At 42.1% G+C, this 16,439-nt stretch overlaps 1 protein-coding gene across 1 annotated transcript in view; it reads left to right on the top strand.

Moving 5' to 3' along the window:
- The window catches only part of LOC115308388, a 61,313-nt gene extending 45,441 nt beyond the window's left edge, over positions 1–15,872 (top strand). Inside the window, exons 9-13 of the mRNA XM_029966271.3 lie at positions 1,352–1,440; positions 8,069–8,164; positions 13,991–14,065; positions 14,147–14,240; positions 15,780–15,872. Of these exons, the coding sequence (XP_029822131.3) occupies positions 1,352–1,440; positions 8,069–8,164; positions 13,991–14,065; positions 14,147–14,240; positions 15,780–15,872 (447 nt within the window). The remainder of the gene's footprint in view (positions 1–1,351; positions 1,441–8,068; positions 8,165–13,990; positions 14,066–14,146; positions 14,241–15,779) is intronic.
- The last annotated feature ends 567 nt before the right edge of the window (positions 15,873–16,439 follow it).

The raw sequence follows: 16,439 nt of genomic DNA, 5'->3' as shown, positions 1-16,439 counted from the left end.
CTATTTCCGCGCTTTGCGGTAAAGTGTACGCACGGGATTTGATCATAAATATTTTTTATGATCAAATCTGCGGGACATGGCGGTACGCACAATGCTTCAAAACGTCCTGTCACTTTGTCTTGTAATAGAATAGTATTGTTTAATTTCTATGAAAAAATAACAATTAATGTTTTCCCCCGAGTCCGCTAAAGTACCTAAATTGTTACAAGATCTCATAATCAAATCTACGAAATGCTCTGAGTGTTCTTAAATGTGCAAATGTATGACTGAAATATATATTTTTTTATATATATGTTTCGTTTAGAGTTACCTTAATTAAAAAGATAATATACTTCCGTTGCGATCATTTTTAATCCTCGAAGTAATTTGGGGGCCACGAGAGCCACTAGAAAACAAACAAAATTTGTTGATTAGTTTGATAAATAACTACAAAAAAAGTTTACTTAGTGTTTAGAATTTAAATGTGTTCGATATTAAAGTTTGAAAAAAAGAATTTGCAGCCGTTGATACGGGACAAAAATTTCCACCTTGCACACAGCTTAATATCAAAATTAAACCGCCAAACCACGCCAGTGACGTCCATCCCTCCGCTTTGCGCAGGTTCTGAAATCCACGTGTCAATTCTGTAGGAATCGTGAGCAGTGCGAATCATACATAGAGCGGAGGAAACGACGTCAAAAACGCGCCTCGAAGGTTTTTTTTTTTGTTTTGTTTTGGTTTGAGGCCGTGTTCAAGGATCTCGTCCCGTTGCACCTATTAGGAGATTTGGTTTAATTTCTATTTAACGTGACTGCTATACTAAGAAAAGTCCCCCTTTCAATGTTCTGACTGCGTGTTATGCGGCGCCACACTCATAATGTTAATATCAGTCAAATTTTCACTTAATTATTGAATCAAATAAGCGATTTTTGCTCTTTCTTAGTGGGCCCCACTTTAGCCCCCGGACTAGAAAATGCCTAATGCAAGTATCCTGTCTCTTTTACTTCTGTTCCCTCTAAACACAAACACCATTTATACAAAATTATGATAATTAAACAGCTTTCAGTCATCCTTATTCTGCCATAATGGTTTGTTTGCGTTTTTCGGAAACATGGCAAGTTGATATTCAAATTTTGATATAACAAGCTGATCGCCCATCAGAAAAAAAAAAAACACCAGAAAACAACATGAAAATATTTATATTGTTGCGTCTTTTTGCCGATTTCTGCAGCACGTTTTAGACTGTAAAGTCTCTTTTGGTGCATGCCGTACGTTCCTTCAACTTTTATTCAATGAGAGATTGACATGCGAGTCGTCCTTCTTGAGAATGTCCAAACTGCAGAGGGATAATTTATGCTCGTGTTTGTTACAGAAGGAACGAACTTTTCTAGTGCTGGGCCACGTCATGGCGGTTGTCGCATACTTAATACTTGGGCCAGTTCCGTTCATCCCTATGGCACCGTAAGTTAGTGTTGCTCTACAACTACACGCATTTTATTCAGCAAATAGCAAAGCAGTACAGCAGATTTTGTTAGTTCACGATAAACGAGAAAGGGGTTGGTTAAACGACAAAACGTTACATTTGGATTTCTATAGTTCAATTCAGAATCAACCAGGATTTGACTTAAAAACATAGCTATTTTCAGCAAATAACAGCTGAAATTTCAGTAAAGCACTACTACATTTTCAGTGATGTTTTTATGTCGGGTTCAGGAGGCACTCAACACAGTGTTAATTAACATCGATGTGACATAAAATATCATAATCCTAACCTTAATAGATCATATTGGCCTTATCAAGCTCAATAAAGTCTAATATCATAGTGCTGAAACAGTATTTTTTTTATAACGGAGAACGAAGGCTTAAATAAGGACGAGATGTTGAGTGACAAAGAACGATTAGAGCACTAAGAATATAGATTCCAGTGAATCGTTTATTCTTACTTATTCAGCAATCTGTTTCAATACCTATGACGTAGTGTAATTGTTTTACACATGATCTAGTGCCAAATTTTTATTGCAGAAATGTGCTTCCAGGGATTAGCTTTCCAAGCCCATTCATACCCTGTTAAGTATATCCAAATATGGGGCCAAATGAACAGTTATTTTTTTTAATCTTTGTCACAACAAGTGTCTTACGCTTGTAAATATTGCCGCGCGCAGAACCGAGAAAGCAACGCTCGGTCACGGACCTGTAGAAGGTTCTCGTTTATTTTTACTGCTGACATAACTTCTACCCTTTATCCCTGCTCTTGTTTTTCTAGAATGTGCCTGTTCATTCTCGCCCCGAGCGCGCTACGCTCAAACCTTCTCCGCCGAATCTTCGAGATAGTGACTCACTCTTGATAAGAGGCCGCCCGCGACCTTGTCGAGTCAGTTTCGCCCCAGCGTTCGACTCTGCTCTTTCGCCGACTTCGACGCCCGCGACGCTCTGCTGTTATCTTGTTTCCTCTTTTATTTCTTGGGCACAAGTTTGCCCCATTAAACGTTTCAGTTTCCTCAGTTATTCTTTGTTTCCTCTTTCGTTCCTTCGTGACAATATGCAAAGGCTGGGTATTTGTGCCTTCACATAAAACCTTTTTTATAGGCCTCCTGCGTTGCCCAGGAGGCGCTGCGAAAAATGACTTGTTAGGACTTGTTTTGGGTAGTACAAACTTGAGCGACTCAAACTGCCACACATATAGAAGCGTCCCTGCTCTGGCGCGGAAGACGATAACGAGGAAAACAGAAAAAAAAAAACGAAAAACGCTAACGCCGTCGAAGCACAGGCCAAAGCTAGGACGATAAGAGCGTGAACCAAAAAACGCCCTATCACGCGTGCCAAAAAGAAAAACATAAAGGGAAAGAAAAAACAAAAACGTCGGGACGCCAGATGTTCTAACGTCACCACTGTGAGATACGAGACGCGTACCCTAGTGGTGGTGGCATGAATCCAGAACTTTCGATTGTCTTGCCGCGTTGAATGTAGCCGATTTCGGACGTCCAAATGTGTTTTTCCGTACTTCTGTACTACACAAAAGGAAAAAAATGACGGCGAACGCGCCATAATAGAGGGAGTGCCAACCAGGTGAGCTTGTATTACCCAAAACGAGGGCGCCACAGTTTGTTCAAAGCTTCAGCGCAGGAGGCCCATTAAGAGCTACGCAAATGTTCTGAAAACAAATGTGCTCACTATTTTCTGAACGAATACCTTAAAGGGATGGTGAACCAAAATATGATTTTGGAAAACAGTGCAGGAGCTGAAGAAGGCACGCTACAATCCCTACAACACTAGTCGTAAAGCGATATCTCGAATGGACGGCCGTGTTTTTGGAAAGAAAGGTTGAGATTGAACGAGGCATACGACGCGTGTGACGTCGAGATATCTCGTTTCCTCCTCTCTTCGCTTCGCCTCCTCAAGGCGACGAGGCCGGGAAGACGCGACGCCATTTCCCTCTCCTTCTTGGAGAAACAAGACATAGCCATATCTGTCGAGCACGCCTCCTTTTTTTGAAAATTACGGTTATCTATTCGAGATATCGCGGTATGAGTGATGTTTTGGTGTTTGACGCATACCGTTGCACGCTTTTGCCGCCGTTTTTTGTGGATTCCAGATTTCGGCTCAGCATCCCTTTAACGCTAAACGTTTAAAATACTTGTTTAAAAAAAAGTCATAGAACCTTATTGTAGAATTATCCAAAATAATGATGTGACGATTGAAAACAAATTACAGGATAAATTGACTACAAAAGGAGGTTCCAAACAGCGCTGAATTTGATTGCTACAGAATCAACTTATATGCGCCGAGAAGCCTGGATACGTTTGAAGACGACACCGCGTGGGGACGTCAGATCAACGAGGCCTGGTTGTAATGATTAGTGGGGAGACCTAAGGCTAGCAGTCTTTGTATCCTCTGCACTTCTAAACACGTTAGAACTCGGAACCCCGGCACCCGGCCGTTGGGCTCTCGCATTCAAACTGGTTCGACGAAGTGGAGTGCTCGGCGTTCTGACGCCCCCGAGCGCTCTCCTCTGTTCCTCTCTCTCTCTCTTTCTGTTCTTTGGTGCATTGTGTCTGAACGAAAAAAAAAAAGAAAGCCGTTTACAACTCCCTGTAACGACGAATTAGAACGCAGCTCTTGAGGAGGAGAAGGGAAGGGTACAGAGGGGAAGGTATATTCTTCCTCCCTCCTCCTCACGTCCTAATCTTGTCTGCTACTGCTCCCTCCGAGCGGCGTCGCCGTCGCCTCCCGAGGGTCACGTGACTTCACGGCGTCACGTGACCCCTACGAGGTCACGGGACGATGACGATGCTGTCATCAGTAACATCACCAGTGACGTCAATGTTGACGTCGTCATCACAAGTCACGTCATCAGTAACGTCATCATTGACGCTGACGATGACGATACAAAGGCCGATGACGTAATCAGTGATGCCACTAATGACGTCATCAGTGGCGATGACGATGCAGACGCCGATGACATCACTGATGACGTCATCAGTGACGGCCCCGATGCCGATGACGTCATCAGTGATGTCACTGATGACGTCCTCAGTGGCGATGACGATGCGAACTCCGATGACATCACTGATGACGCCATCAGTGACGGTCCCGATGCCGATGGCGTCATTAGTGACAGCACTGATGACGTCATCAGTGGCGATGACGATGTGGATGCCGACGCCGTCATCAGTGACGTCATCAGTCACGATGACCATGGCGATGCCGATGACGTCACTGATGACGTCATAAGTGACGTCACGCGTCCCATAATGCACCGCGCGGTTACGCCGACGGCGACGGCGACGCCGGTGCCTAAGAGCTGCACTCTAAAAAAATGGAAAAGATCAAAACAGGAAAATACGAACCTGCAAGCGGCGCCGTCACCAGGACAAAGCAACCACGAGAAAAATAATCAAGAGTATCCGTGTAGGAAGTTCGAACTGCATCTGTCATCTTAGAGAAGAAAACACAGCATAGACCAGATTTTGTAACCAAATCATCGCCAGTCTACCGAGTGACTATGGCAAGTAAAGATGCATACGGCAGCTGGTCCGGCCAATTTAATGGGAGGCAGCGGTTGCTCGGCAGTTCCGGTTTCCGGAAGCGTTGATTTCAGTGCAAATAAATTGATGTGGTCAAGAAAGACTAGGGGGCTACTCATATCGACGGAAAGAACAGCTTTGAGGGACGTTCCCGCACGAAGTGTCTGGATGATGTCGGCAACAAGGTCAGTCACGAGTCTGCTAGCGTTTTGCCAGTGGAGAGTGAAACAACTGCCGACAAAATGTATTTTCTTCGTAATATGGTGCTTCTGCATTGCTAGAAGATTGACGACCTTCCGATGGTTCTCAAGACGTTGAAGACTGAAGCGAGTCACTCTGCGGACATCCATCAGGTCACAGTGGTTCGCTGCCTAGACTGTGTTCCTTGAGACACCCGCCGGCCAAGCCAGCCGTGCCGTCGAGAAGCTGCGAAACTGCCCTAAGAAAGCCGATGCCTATGATGGACTGTGTCGGTGCTGAGGTGGGTCGCGATGTGGAAAGTGCAACTGAGCACACTTCTTTTCCAATGAACGTAGAAATGAATCCCGACTAGGTACAAAGCCGTGCTAATCTTGTGAACGATGGGAAATTTGCTATTATCGCAAAAAGAAACAGAGCCCCACTCCGCGAGGGCAAGAAAGCTACCGACAAGCTTTGCTCCGCACCACGACCACCAGTGCTGCGTGCACTTAACGCATCTCCACTGAACCCCGGCTCAACGGTATCGGCTATTTCTAAAGTTTTATCCTCTGCTCTGACTCTCTGTAGCTTCTTTGTCCTGTGTTTTTTTTATGTTATGTGTGGTTTTTGTAGATGTCTTCTTGGGACCATTCCTACAAGTCTTTAAGACATTGACGGTCCCGAAGTGATACCTTGAGGCCATTTAGGCGCCTGTAATAAACTTATTATCATATTCAATATTATTATTATTGTTATTATTATTTCATTCGTATTTGAAAATCCGACCAGTATACAAACAAAATACGTGAACTCAAATATTTTCATGGTAACGAACCTGTATGCGTACTTTCAAACAAAACCACGAGAAGTAAATCACTACTTCCTTCGAAAAAAAAAAAGAAAACACGACGTTGTGTTATTTACTAAGTTTTCATGCTTTACTATGAAAATCGACTTTTTCTACAGAAGTTTGTGTACATTTCTTGTGTTGAAATTGCACAGCTCAAATTCCACAAACGGCATCTAGTGTTAAATTCTGAAAGATGCTTAGGAACCTCCAAATCAGTATCGTCATTCGGGACATCTCGCCTATACTAGGTGAAACGGTCAATGATTCAGTGTTTTGTCCGACCAGTTTACCGTAAACCTCAATCAAAGGTAATTTTGTAGGCAAGCCCTAAAACACATGCGACACTTTTCTTTTACTATTTTTTGGGGAGCCGTTTCGGGGGCAAAGTGAAGACAGTCAACATTTTTATTCTATATACATTTAAAAAAAAGAAAAAAAAACACTGGGATCTGGAAATAGGAAATCCTTTCTCAAAGCCCACTCACAGGGTGTGATGCTAGTGTCTTACAGGCATCCCTGGTAAACCCAATCAAGTGGAGCGTTAATTCGATAGGCGCCATCTCTTATACTGTTGGTAGCTAAACTCTCAATTTCTCTCGCTGTTCCTTTCTTCTTTCTTCCTTTTCCGTTTTATGGCGTGTGCTATTTTCTGAGGACATTATAAAACAATTTGTACCACATTACCAAAAAAAAACAATTCTTGGGGGTACCTATGCGACAGACCGAGTGCGACTGGAATGTTTGTTTTATTTTAGGATGGCATTTAGCAGCACTGCCCGCTCAGCTATGTCACTAGAGAAGGCGCCTTGCTGTCGAAAATAATTTAAGACAGAAGACAGCCGAAAGGCATGCATATGTCTACCCCACAAATAGCGTGATTACATATACAAATGACAGGACTCGGACATGATATTTAGAAATCCTCAACAATCAAACAATATATTGTACGTACCACATACTGCAGCGCTATTCGAAAAATATTGATTTGAAAAATACCTCAAATAACACAGCACGACAGCGTCGACAACAGCCACATCCCGATGATCCAACCCAATCCAAAAGAATCTCGTTTTGGGGCGCGTTTTGGGGAGATGTTCTCGTTTTCACAACATTTAGGCAAAAAAAAGAAAGAGAACGCGACTGGTTCATTCCGAACTCCAACCCGAGCAGTTGTTTTCGGCGATGGCTGAGGAGGGTGCGCGGATTGTCTCCGGGACTGGGAGAATAATTTTCCTCGTTTGCAAACTCGCGTCCAAGGTCGTTTGACGTTCTTCCCTTCCTTTGTTTCCCGTGAATCTTGAGCAGACACGCTTCAATGGCATGCAGTTACCGGCCTTATTTCTCACATTGGCAGATACGGCAAGTGTATGCAGCATGCATACGAGAGACAAGCAGGAAACTTTCAAGAAAGGCCGTAAAACTGGGAATACAGAACCACAAATCATAGGCGGAGAACCGCACTGAGCATATTTCAGTTGTGTCTAGGACCCCCCTCCTTCTTCCTATGGTTTTTTTCTGTCGTTCGCGAAGCCTCGGGTAATTCCACAAATACGGACTTACACCAGTTCACTTTCGCCCTCGCGTTTCGTTCAGAGTGCCTTTTTTTTAATGTCTTACAGGGCTATTCGAACAACGTACTACAATATTTCGCGTTTGATTCTTCAGCAACATTTAGAGATCAAGAGTTTTCTTCAGCACGATTGCAGAAGAGAATTCGCCCAATAGTCGTTGTTAGCCTTAAAAAGCAGGGCGTGCTGATCTTTACGCTTCTTGGATGGTTATTCTTTGGCGTTGTAAAAATCTAGTACTGCAGTCCCATTGACTTCGGAGCGAAAATGAGATACTCGGAACTTGACAAACCTTGTATTTAAAATGGCAGTGACAATAGTAATATTTCAACTACGTCTCTATCCTCTGATGAACTTTGTAATGTTCACAAGATTGATAACGTATACACAAATATCTATATCTTTGTTAAAAAGTTTTGCTGTTTCTTTTTTAGTTGAATAATTATTTTCTTTTATTTCTCTCCAAGGAATCTATGGATGGCAGGTTCAGCGCAAGTGTGCCTTGGAATACCAACGGCCACTTACTTCATCTGTTCCATTTGCCACCTGCAGACTACTGCGTTGTATGTTGACACGATTTCTACCATCTTTTCAGAAGTGCAGTTGAAAAAAGAGCAGGGCGGGGTTTATCTTTATTTCCACAGCTGATGTTCTTAACGCCGTAATTTCTGCCTTCATTTGATGATCACCTTTTTGTGCGAACTGTCTGCTTTTAGTTGAGTCAGGTTGAGGTTGTTGATAGTTAACGTGGGTATATTCGAGATGTTCGTGTCCTAACTAATGATTTCTGTCTCGGAGGTGTTTATGGGAACACTGCTGCGAGGGAGCAAAATTTTAGTAATGTAATATGTCATACGGAAGAAAATATGACAATAATAAAAATATAAACGCGCACACACATGCGTCCCTAACCTTAGATGACATTGTGTAGCACCCAGACATTCATTTATCTAAGTTCGTTCTTCAGCTTGCCCGAAGAGAACCGCGAGCTGTGTCCTGCACCAATGGTCCCGCGGGCTTTGTAGTCTAAAAGGCTGTTTATACTCCGACGTAGAGCGCAGTGAGCGCAGCTTAGCGCAGAACGCGTGCCTTTCATTGGCCGGCGACCAGGAACGCGATTTTCGCGACCAATCAGTATCAGTGCGCGCTACGCTACGCCGCGCCCGTGAACGTTACGTTGAAGTATAAACGTACCTTAACGCCCTCTACCTCTCGAAAATGGAAAGCGTAAGTAGGTCTGCTTCTTGAGCGGGGGTTCCGATGACGTCAGAAGGCCGAGATTCGTTAGGCTCCAATTGGAAAGATAGTGGATAGACCTCAAGGCAGCCAGCATTGAGGACTATACACTATTCGTCCATAATCGCAGCTCGGTGTTCTGACGTCAGTGCAACACCTGAGCAAAAAGCAGACAAACTTGTTCGCCGTATACTTTGTATCTGCTTAAGTTCAGGCGTAGCTGACGCTCTGCCGTTATGCACAAATCAAGCAGCGTCAAAAGCGCAAGTCACTAGGTATTTTCTATGATTGGTTCAGCCATTATAGAACAAAAATAGGAACAAGCTAAACACCTTACTGCTACATGTTTGACGCTGTCCGAGCGAACCCATAAGCTGATAACGTCGTCTGCGGCTGAAGTTAAGGTAGAACAAACTATAGTGGAGATCGCGTCACTATTGCTTCATGACCTAAATGAATTCACTAATTAAAGAACTCAAATAATCTAACAGCATAGATTAATGAGCTTATTAAACTGATGTAGGGTAAACATCAAAGAACTTCTGGCAATTTATAAGAATCAAAATCATACTTTTCGTTTAATTGTTTAAACTCCCATACTTTGACCATGTCTTTAGTTTATTTCGTCCGTACCAGACAATGAGGACTGCTTAATGCCGTTTATAATTTACGAAACACTATCAGCGTCGATAAAGATATAACCCAATGATAAATAACAAATCGTTAGTTCGATAACGTGGATTTGTATTACTTTGGGAATTAGAAACAAACAAAAAAAAACTTCTGTGAAACGTTTATTAAAAATTAAAGCACTGATAGATTTCAATGCGAAATACATCTACATTTCTGAGGTAAGTGAAATGTTAGTTGTAGCAGCCAAACTCATTATTCCAACACTGTCGAGGATTATAAAGTAACATCGATGGCAAGGTCGAGTTATAAACATTTAGCTTAGCCTTCTTAACGGCAGTTTTGAAAGCAACTGCAGCGTCGGTGTATTTCTGCCAGCAGACTAGACAAAGCGTAGCTTTAACTGCTTTAAAAGTGGTTTTTTTTTTGTTAAAAATCTTACAGCACTCTGCTGAATCATGATAAACACGAAGTGGCAAATATGGGTTAAATAGAAATGTAGTTCTTCGATAAGGGCCGAATCTTTTCTTTAAAAAGGGTCCGTATCATTTCCGACGGACGACTCTAAAATTTCTTCAAAATAAAAATCTAGAAAATCACCTAACTCAGAAATAATAGCACCATAATTGGATTTGGTATAATCATGAATAACTTATTTCTTTAATATTAGTACTACTCAAAAATAGATAGTGAAAAATGCATAAATGAATGATCACTAAAACCTGGATCTAGGTCAGATGGCCGACAAGGTTGGGAACAGAAATCAGATGAGGTAGACGATATTCGATGTGGTGACGCCGTGGTAGTTGGCGCGGCTAGTAGCTCACACAAAAGACACTAACACAGCACGCCACAATAATTCGCGGAATCTACTGAAAAAGGATTACTGTAAGAACAACCCGAGCTCCAAACAATGTCGGGAAGTCAAAGTAAGCCACTAAATGTAAAGGTGTATTTGAAAAACGTTGTAAAAATTGTTCAACCACAGCCTCCTATATACTAACAAAGCCTGGCAGATCGCCACGAGAAGCGGCTGCTCAAATGGAAAAGGTGGAGCGGCAGAACACAGATCAGAGGAGAGCCACGTGTCTGGCACCCCGCTACGGCGAGACGCCGAAACACACTTCTCCCGAACGAACAAATGGGTTTCGGGTCCTCGCCGCCGCAGGAGCTGTGTGCTGATGTCCAGGATCCCTGAAAAAATGGCTCTTTGATGTTCTGTGCTACCAGACCCTCGCGCTCCAAATCTACAACCAGGCACTCTAGCTATGGCTCCGTCTTCGAACTGCCAGGTTTTTTTAGTGTAGAGGAGGCTATGGTTTAACACATTATGAAGTCCCTTAAAAAGGTCAGGAGAACATACAGGCGGCGGTAACAGCGTCCTAGATCAAGCCTTTGATGCTGAATGATGATGCAGACACGAATTATTTCGAAAGTGATATATATATTTACAATAAAAGACGAGATACAATCACTAGCACCTATTAAAAACGCCACCGCCGTTACGTAGTTTTCCGTCATTTTGGAATTTAGTAAAGAGTTTCTGTCGAGAAATAACTCGGGACCTTTTATTTTCGCCGAAAACCTCGTCTCAACTAACAAAACAATGTTTACATCGCTAGTATCGATAATGAAACATAACTCGTCAAGTTTTACATTTATGAAACTCCTTATGTTATGTTGAATTCCACTCTTAGATCCGGAGCGCTTTCCAAAATCCGCGGGCAAGCAATATTCCGGTCCTTAGGACCTGCTCCGAATCAACGAGCGGAAGATGGACTCGTCTGTTTGGAGCGACCCCTCACCCCCGCTCACCCGTCGGCCGTTCAAAATGGCCGCTGCTCGAACTTGACAAGCCCACCAACGCCTCAACGACTAAACTTTCCGGCTACCAGTGACAACTGTCAAGCCATAGCTGCACAAATTACATACAGCACAGGCAGGGGAAAAATTATACGTACCACGGAGCCCACGTCACAAATAACGAGGAAGACGTCCGCATTCAACACAGTCACATACTACCTTTCGGCCGCCTTGAAGCAGCGGGGCACGCACAGCGATTGCCATCGCTGGAGTTCAGATGGCTGGTATGAATTTAATAAACACCGGAGTAAAAAACCATCACTGGCACGGCGTTGCCTAATCAATTTTTGCTATTATTGCACAAGAAAACGCCGGCGGCATGCAGTGTAAAAAAAAGTAAACAATCAGTGGCGGCAAAATCAATAGGCCTAACCTTGCGTCCGCCTCCATCCGATGTTCTGACGTTTTTTTTCTTGTTCTTCCCCTCACGATCGCAGATGTCACAGCTTCCGATTCGTCACGCTCCTATCTTGGCTTTTCATCCCTTTTCTACGCGAGGTAGAAGCGTTCGTGTCGTCACAATCCCGCGAAAACAGTCGACGCATCTAAGCAGACACAGCTCGGCCGACTCGAATCCGTCAATCCGTCGACGGCGCAGCCGGTATGCGGTCGGCCCATCGACTTCGTCGCGCATGCACCACCGCAGAGGGAGAGGAAATGACGTAGCGCGCTCTGACAAATACCGTGTCGATCTCTGAAATCCCGCGGATAAAGTTCGGCGGAGTTGGAGGCGCTCCGCGGAGCGGGAGCAGCCAGAGATCTACGAGAGGAAGATGACCAAGTCGAGCCAGTTCTGCGAGCGGAATATGGGGGCTCAAAATGGAGCGCTTTTTTGAGCGCTCGAGATCTGCGAGCGGAATTCACCATTAGCGAAAAAAACAGATACGTTAGACAGATAAAAAAATACCGTGAAAAAAAACAAAACGTCACTGACTGCTAATATGGAGCATGTCGCCTCCGGTTGAGATGCCAAAAGCGCCATAGGTCGAGACGTATGCAGGCGAAAAGATTCCGTGACGTCGCCAAGCGCATGTTCGTGAATATAGTAATTCTGGTTAATAACGAATTTGTTATAATTAAACATAAATGGTGATTCGTAATATTTACCAAATTCAATTATGGTCTTCCGCGTCAAACGTGTTGTAGCAGAGAAATCCTCGCTAACACCGATGTTAGTTAGCTTTAGATTATACCTTAGTTGTAGTACTTGTCCTTTTGTTTTAAAAGAGAAAAAACTAGCTATGACTGATCTGCATTTGTTGGCTACGAACTGTCCTAGACCGTGTGCGCACTGCATTTCAAATGACCAACATGCTTATAGCAGAATTCGCTCCTTTATAGACGCAATGCGACAATACCGCTTTATTGTTTACTTCAACTTGTGCCTACGATTCCTCAACACTATCAGGAATCCCATAAGAAAAAAGTTACTTCGACTTGACATATCTTCTATATTGTCGAGCCAACAGAGAATCATGGCATTTGCTCTCCTCTGTTTCCCGTTGTCTCAATTTCTTGCATTCAGTTTACTCAGATTGCAGTAATTTCAAATAATTGCTCTCTACGATATCCACAAGACTTGCATTGGTACGGTTGGTAACAATCCATATGCCCCAAACGCAGCCGGGGTTCTTCTATTGGGAGCGCTGTGCACAGCGATATATTCAGATTTCCTTATAGTCTTTATTGATTAGATCGAATTGCTTTCATTCTATATCATTCGGCACCTGGAGTCACAGCAAGGTGTGCATCATCTTTGAGTGCAGAATTACACTGTAAGAAATGCCTGCGGGTCTACTTACACGAAAAACGCTCAAAGAGCCAATCTCTGTGATCTACGAAATTAGCCCTGCCACAGATGAGGCGGAACATCCGTTAGACCTAAAAATGAAGTCCGCGCTGTGGTATTACGCAATGCAAAGCGTCATGCTTGCCTTGTGGAATGCAGCAGTGCAGACTTAATTTCAAGGTCTAAACAGATGTTAGGCCTCATCATTCGCTTTCGTAAGTCGCAGAGATTGGTTCTGAGTGTTTTGCGAGTAAGTAGACGCGCAGGTAGTTTTTGGAGTGTGATGTTTCTCAGTACATGTCATCGCAACACGAATGGAAAAATAATGCGGTTGTCTGGTGTATGTTTGTTGTTTATATTTGCCTACTAGCTTTGTTTTTGGAGTAAATAAATCATATTATTAGAGTATTACAAGAACAAACTAATCACAGGACTGCCTGGTGGCATCATCTAAGCGTAAAATATTTCACACTCATTGTAATATGATGCAACTGCTTTTATGATTCTGTCTCATGAACAAATTCACTGCCAATTCGTTTGGAGAAAGCATTACTCATTATGACAATCTTCGTTTCTTTGATATGTTCACCGTTGATGCTAAGAAACGCAATTTTACCCGAGAAGAAACCGAAACCTAAAACTAGTTTTTGGAGAACAACTTAAGGCTCAGTCCAATATCGTAGCTCCGCCGCCCTTGGTTTTGATTGATTTCCATGGCACGTAGTCACCGATTATAAAATAATAATATTTCTACTTAGTTTACTTAGTGCCAATTTGAGAAGTTTTCCCTTGTGTGTTTTCTGGCCGTAGATGCTCCTTTTAAAATACAGTAATGAAGTGTTAAAGAATGAACCAATTTTTCACTTTACAGAAGCCGTGGAGGTCCGGAAAATATTCAGGCAACTAGCTTTGTGGTCAGCGTGACCCATGGATTTGGAGTGTTTTGGTAAACAGTTTTCACAAACAAAATTTAAACACTATAACAAAAATGTGACAATATAAATTTATATTTGCCTTCTTTTTGTAGTGCTTGCATTACTGCACCAATAGCGGGGTACGTGATGGACGTTTACGGATACCGAACTGCAAGCATGATCTTATTTGCGGTATTTGTGGCCTGGGTAAGATGTCTACCAACGACACACGCAATGGACGTCACTTATACAACAAAAACGAGTGAATGCGAAACAGATTTCACAAAATCATTAAACTTTTGATACTTAAAAATGTATAGTGATTTCACAGACAATTACAGTTTTTTTTAATTGATATCATCCTTGAGATGCCAGTAGAAACCTCTGTATATTTCGTAAAACCCGGAATAAAGGTTACTAACAACATTAAGCCTGACCGCCTTCAATTAAAATCGTGTTTTTTTTTAAGTTTAACTTTGTTTCTATGATTTTGCGTCTCACCTGTTTTGTCTGCATTTTGTTTTCACTTACAATGTCTTAATGAGCCGCATTTGTCCCCGCATATTTGGTTTTAAAAATATCTACTAATTTCCGCACTAGGTACCACATGGCTCCAGTATGGGACAATTATACAAAAAAGAGGGTCTGTAAAACGGGCAGACAAAGTGGAGGGAACAAACGGGGGCAACACCTGCAGAAAAACACCGGAAAAGTGAATACTGTTAAAGTATAGCGAAAACTGATTCATTTTTAAAGCGTCTTTGAAATAAATAAGCTGTGACAATTTTTTTAAAGGAAGAAAGTAACATTGTAAAATCATTAATTCACTAATCAATCAATCAATCAATCAATCAATCAATCAGCGTTTATTTTAGCTTCAAACACAAACTAAGGGTGCTACAAAAAAGCAGTTGCGCCCTCTGCTTGACGGCCATCGCCACCGTTACGAGTCAGCAGCGTAAACGAGGCAAAAATAATACATGTATAAAAAATTAAATGCACAGACAAAACGAGAAGTACAGACAAATTATAGAACAGCGTTCCTAAGGATAGAAGAAAACAAATCACTCAAGTGATCACATAGGGGCGTATTAATAAATTTAGGCAAGATATATCGTAACATTCTAAAGCCATAGTTCGTTCTACACCTAGGTAAAACAAACGTGTCTTTTTTCCTCGTTGAATAAGGCGTATTGTGGAGCACAGTAGAAACAATACGTGAAACAAAATTCTCGTTTTTTGCTGTTATATTTTTGTAAAAACACGCTAATCTATATTCAAATAAATTATATACAGGCAGAATTTCAAACTGCAAGTAAACCTGCCCCGATGTGTAAATTATATGGAGCGTTTGTAATAGCACGTAACATTTTATTTTGCAACATCAGAAGCTTCTGAATAATGGATGTTGTAATATTACCCGAGAACACGAAACAGTAGCTTAAATAAGAATAAAAAAACGTAATACAAAGTAAGTTTAGATTTTTTTGTTTTTTTTTTCGGGTAGAACATTCTTATTACATGCGGTAATTCCAACAATCTTGGAAAGGACAAGAAAAACCTCGTTTATGTGGGCGTCCCATGTCATAGTTGCAGTAAAACTTACACCGAGAGATCTAAACCTTTCTACGAAATCAATCTCGGTATCACTCATAACTAATGTTTTTTTATTTCTTTATTTATGCACTTAGTATAGGCGTATGGCGTTTGACTTAAAGATTTTGCAACCACTTTTGTATCTTTCAGACACCAGTCACATTGGTTCTTTGGCTTCGACCAGGTTGGTTGAGAGGAAAAAAAACGTTCCGTCCCACCTTGGAAGAAAACAACAAGTTATGAACACTTTCGTGAGACGCACCGAAATGTATTAATGAATGAATTATACTACTTTCATAAACTTCTGTGATTTAGTGTTTACGCAGTGATTTGGATAATGCGTCGCCGCTGAGTCAAGCTCAAAGTAGTAATGCAAGTGTTTAAATGTTTTTGTTTACAATAAAACAGTTAAGGCTTTGAGGTAGAACAATTATAGCTTTGTGCGGGTAATATGGACAGCTTCGTTCCTATCAAGAAATGTTTCATACCGACAGTGGCTCATAATAGCGACACACAAATGTGCGTATTTATTCGTTGGACACACAAATGTGTCTATGTTGCGGGTTTGTAAAATTAACGACATTTTATTAACGAGAAATTTGTGTTTTTAGCTACAAATAAAAAAATAAACTTTGTAATCGCGTGCCGTATGAACCTGTCTATAGACCGTCTCATCCTTCGATGCACTAACAGCCAGTGCTACGGCCGCCGTGTCCAAACACGACCCTGTTAAAAACCACATGGTAAATTTGCTCCATCCTACGTATCAATGCGCCAATATTCTTCATCCGAAGGCGACGTTTTCGCTTG

This window comes from Ixodes scapularis, unplaced genomic scaffold, assembly GCF_016920785.2.
Source record: "Ixodes scapularis isolate PalLabHiFi unplaced genomic scaffold, ASM1692078v2 PGA_scaffold2__306_contigs__length_199485367, whole genome shotgun sequence".
Classification (NCBI taxonomy): Eukaryota; Metazoa; Arthropoda; class Arachnida; order Ixodida; family Ixodidae; genus Ixodes; species Ixodes scapularis.
Note: the sequence above shows the minus strand (reverse complement) of the source record. Positions and strands in the feature narration are given on the sequence as shown.